This window comes from Dipodomys ordii, unplaced genomic scaffold, assembly GCF_000151885.1.
Source record: "Dipodomys ordii isolate 6190 unplaced genomic scaffold, Dord_2.0 Scaffold46, whole genome shotgun sequence".
In the NCBI taxonomy this organism is placed as follows: domain Eukaryota; kingdom Metazoa; phylum Chordata; class Mammalia; order Rodentia; family Heteromyidae; genus Dipodomys; species Dipodomys ordii.
The window spans coordinates 3,590,943-3,593,903 of NW_012267262.1; the positions used below are offsets into that span (position 1 = coordinate 3,590,943).

At 48.8% G+C, this 2,961-nt stretch overlaps 1 protein-coding gene across 1 annotated transcript; it reads right to left on the reverse strand.

Moving 5' to 3' along the window:
- Window positions 1–1,320: 1,320 nt before the first annotated feature.
- On the reverse strand, window positions 1,321–2,510 carry Fancf (Fanconi anemia, complementation group F). Its single transcript, XM_013019588.1, has one exon. The coding sequence runs from the start codon at window positions 2,508–2,510 to the stop codon at window positions 1,425–1,427; it is 1,086 nt and encodes a 361-aa protein (XP_012875042.1). The 3' UTR covers window positions 1,321–1,424.
- Between the last annotated feature and the right edge of the window lie 451 nt (window positions 2,511–2,961).

The window sequence follows — 2,961 nt, forward strand, 5'->3', positions numbered from 1 at the left end:
GTGGGATTGCTGGGTCATAGGGGAGCTCTATGTGGAGTCTTTTGAGGTACCTCCATACTACTTTTCCAAAGTGGTTGAACAAGTTTACACTCCCACCAACAATGCAGTAAGGTTCCCTTCTATTGTAGTGCATAATTTTAAAGAGAAGAATTTGCTTTATTTTTTCCACTGCTCTACCAACAGCAATATCCAATGTAGACAGTAGGGAGATCAAAAGGAAATCAGGACCACATTAAAAGGCTGAGCTTGGTAGTTCACTCTTGTTCCAACAGCTTGGGAGGCAGGTAGTAGGCCAGAGGTAGAGGCCAGTCCATTCAAAGTTAGTGAAAGAGACAAACTGAAAAACAAAGTGAAAGTAAAAAAAGACTGGGGTTGTAGCTCAGATGCTAATAAGGTGTTTATGTAGAAAACTCAAGGCCCTGAGTTCAATCCCTAGTACCAAAAACAAAAATACAAAAAACCCCACAAAACTACTGACAGTTAGCATTATGTTAAATAACAATAGATGCATATCAATTAAGGTGGCATCAACAATGCTGGCAAAGATTTGACAGGAACTGACACTTGTTGATGGAGGGAACACAAAATGGTACAGCCACTCAGGGATGTACTTCCCATTTAACAACGCTGATCCTACTCTGATTTATGTTGTGTTTGTGTTGTCATTTTATTTAGTCCCTTTTAGTTTAAATCCAAAAGATTCCCATCTTGGAGATTGGAATAAGATTAAGTAAGACTATGCATGTAACAAACAAAAATATTACAGTTTAAAATCTTTATCTTGTATCTTAAATCATAGTGAGCTGTAGCTTTTATTTGCTTGGAAAAAAAAATCCACGATGAGAACAAAACTTTCTGAAGCACATCATTTTAATGAATGTATTCAGCTGATTAACTGTAGAGAACACTAGGTTAATAAGGTCATAGCTCAGGGCTTAAACTCCAAATAGGCCTGGTAGCTTTTCAAAGTAACATTTCTGACACCACCACATGTTGATTAAAATAAAACCTGAACTCTGTGAGAAAGGGGGGAGGGGAGAAAATAGCCTAAATTAATAATACTGATAAAAGGAAGGTTTGTTTGCCATTTTTAAGGTGCTTTTTGTTTGAAAAGGCATATTTTCAGCATTCTTAGTCTTAAAAAAAAATCAAAGTAGTGCTAATCCCACAATTTTAGGTACATTTCCAATACCTTGCTTTCTATATCTAGAAAACCATGGCATCCCAAGCCAAATATCTGAAAATTTATGGTAAGAAATTAGTCACAATTGGCACCTAAATCTAATTATGTTGTGGACACATGAAGTACAGGAGACTTAGTGAGCAACACTGGCATTTTTCATTTTGTACACCACCTATTCACATTATTGATAAGAGAACGAGGCCCAAGGAGACCTGCAGTTTGGGCCATAAACCCGCCCTTCTCACTCTCCACAGCCGTGTCGTACAACAGGGCGCAGGGACAAAAACAGGTCGGTCCAGATGCTAAGCCCAGGGACTTGGAAATCTCCATCCTGGGCTTTACAGGACTCCAGAGAAGTGAGGACCTCGTTCTTCAGTGGTGGGGGGGCCAGGCAGAGGCTTTGAAATCTATCATACAGATCCTCCCAGGGCATATCTTGGGACTCAGTTCCAACCCAAAGGCCTTGCTGGAGGTCGTAATGCAGACGTCGCCCCCAGGCAATGAGCAGGCTCATGTAGACGCGTGCAAACGCTGGGTGACAACTTGCCACCGAAGTCAAGAGCCCGGCTGGGAGGGTTCGGCAAAAGGCAGTCCGGACATCGGGCTCGCTCAGGAGCCAACGGATGAGCTCCTGACTCGCCTCGGTGGGTGTCCTGGGGTCGTCGTCCCCTTCCAGCTGCGACGGGGGCCCGGAGGACGCGGGAGGGGGCACCAGCGCCACCGCCAGCACCTGCAGGAAGTGGGTGTGCGGCCCGCACTCCCACAGGCTGCCGAGAAGCCCGGCGGCGCCCCCGGCCTCTCCCGCCTGCTGCACGCGCTCCAGCAGCAGCTCGGCCTGGGTCTTTACCAGTGGGTCCTGCCGGATGTCGGGGGTCGCTCGGCTGCCGTGGCCGCGCAGCAGGTGGATCGCGCACCCGCGGCGGGCAAGACCCAGCAGGCTGTCGGGGAGGGTGGCCTGCTCGGCATCCCGGACTCCGGGCCCGGGAAAGAGCTGCCGCAGCAGGGCGTGATACGCAGCCTCCCCCAGAGCCCGGTTCCGCAACAGGCGGAGAGCCAGCAGGGCGTCACAGTGCCCGAGGGCCCGGAAGCTCAGCCACCCCGGGCATGGGCCCCGCTCGCCGCGGGGTCTCCAGTGGCTCCGCAAGCGCCGCTCCACGGCCGTGCGGATGCGACCGTGGCCGCTAAAGCGTCCGTGCACATGGCGCAGGTAGCGAGCCCACTGTAAGGCCCGGCGAACGGTGGTGGGGTCCCAGGTGCTGACGTGGGTCGTGCCAGACACCGCCACGACTTCAGAAAAGCGGTCCAGGTACTGCAGAAGCTGTTCCATCTGCGCGCCGCCAGACCTGACTTCCGCTTTCACCTTGGAGACTGTGACTCCCGGCGTGCTGATTGGACAGTGTGGACTACTGAGACTCGCCTTTCTTTAAAGCGATTGGACGAGACGCATGTCAATCTCAGAGTGACTTTATCCGGGTCTTTTGAATCTGGGGAATTTTAATAATCTTTCTGATTTTCATTTCGCTGTGCATTCAGGAAGTTCTCGGTGGAGAAAGCATTAATGTAGGAGGGTCTTAGAAGAATCCGAGGAGACACAAGAGATATCCTGCCAGTCAGGAGTGTCTTTATGCTTTCCCCTTTTTCTGTGGAAATAGCCTTAGGTAGAAAACGTTTGAATTTTGATAAAAGTTATATCTTTTCCGAGCTTTATTATAATTGACTAACACCGAAGATATACTATTGCAGGTGAAGAAATGTTGTTATGCGAATTTAAGATAAGT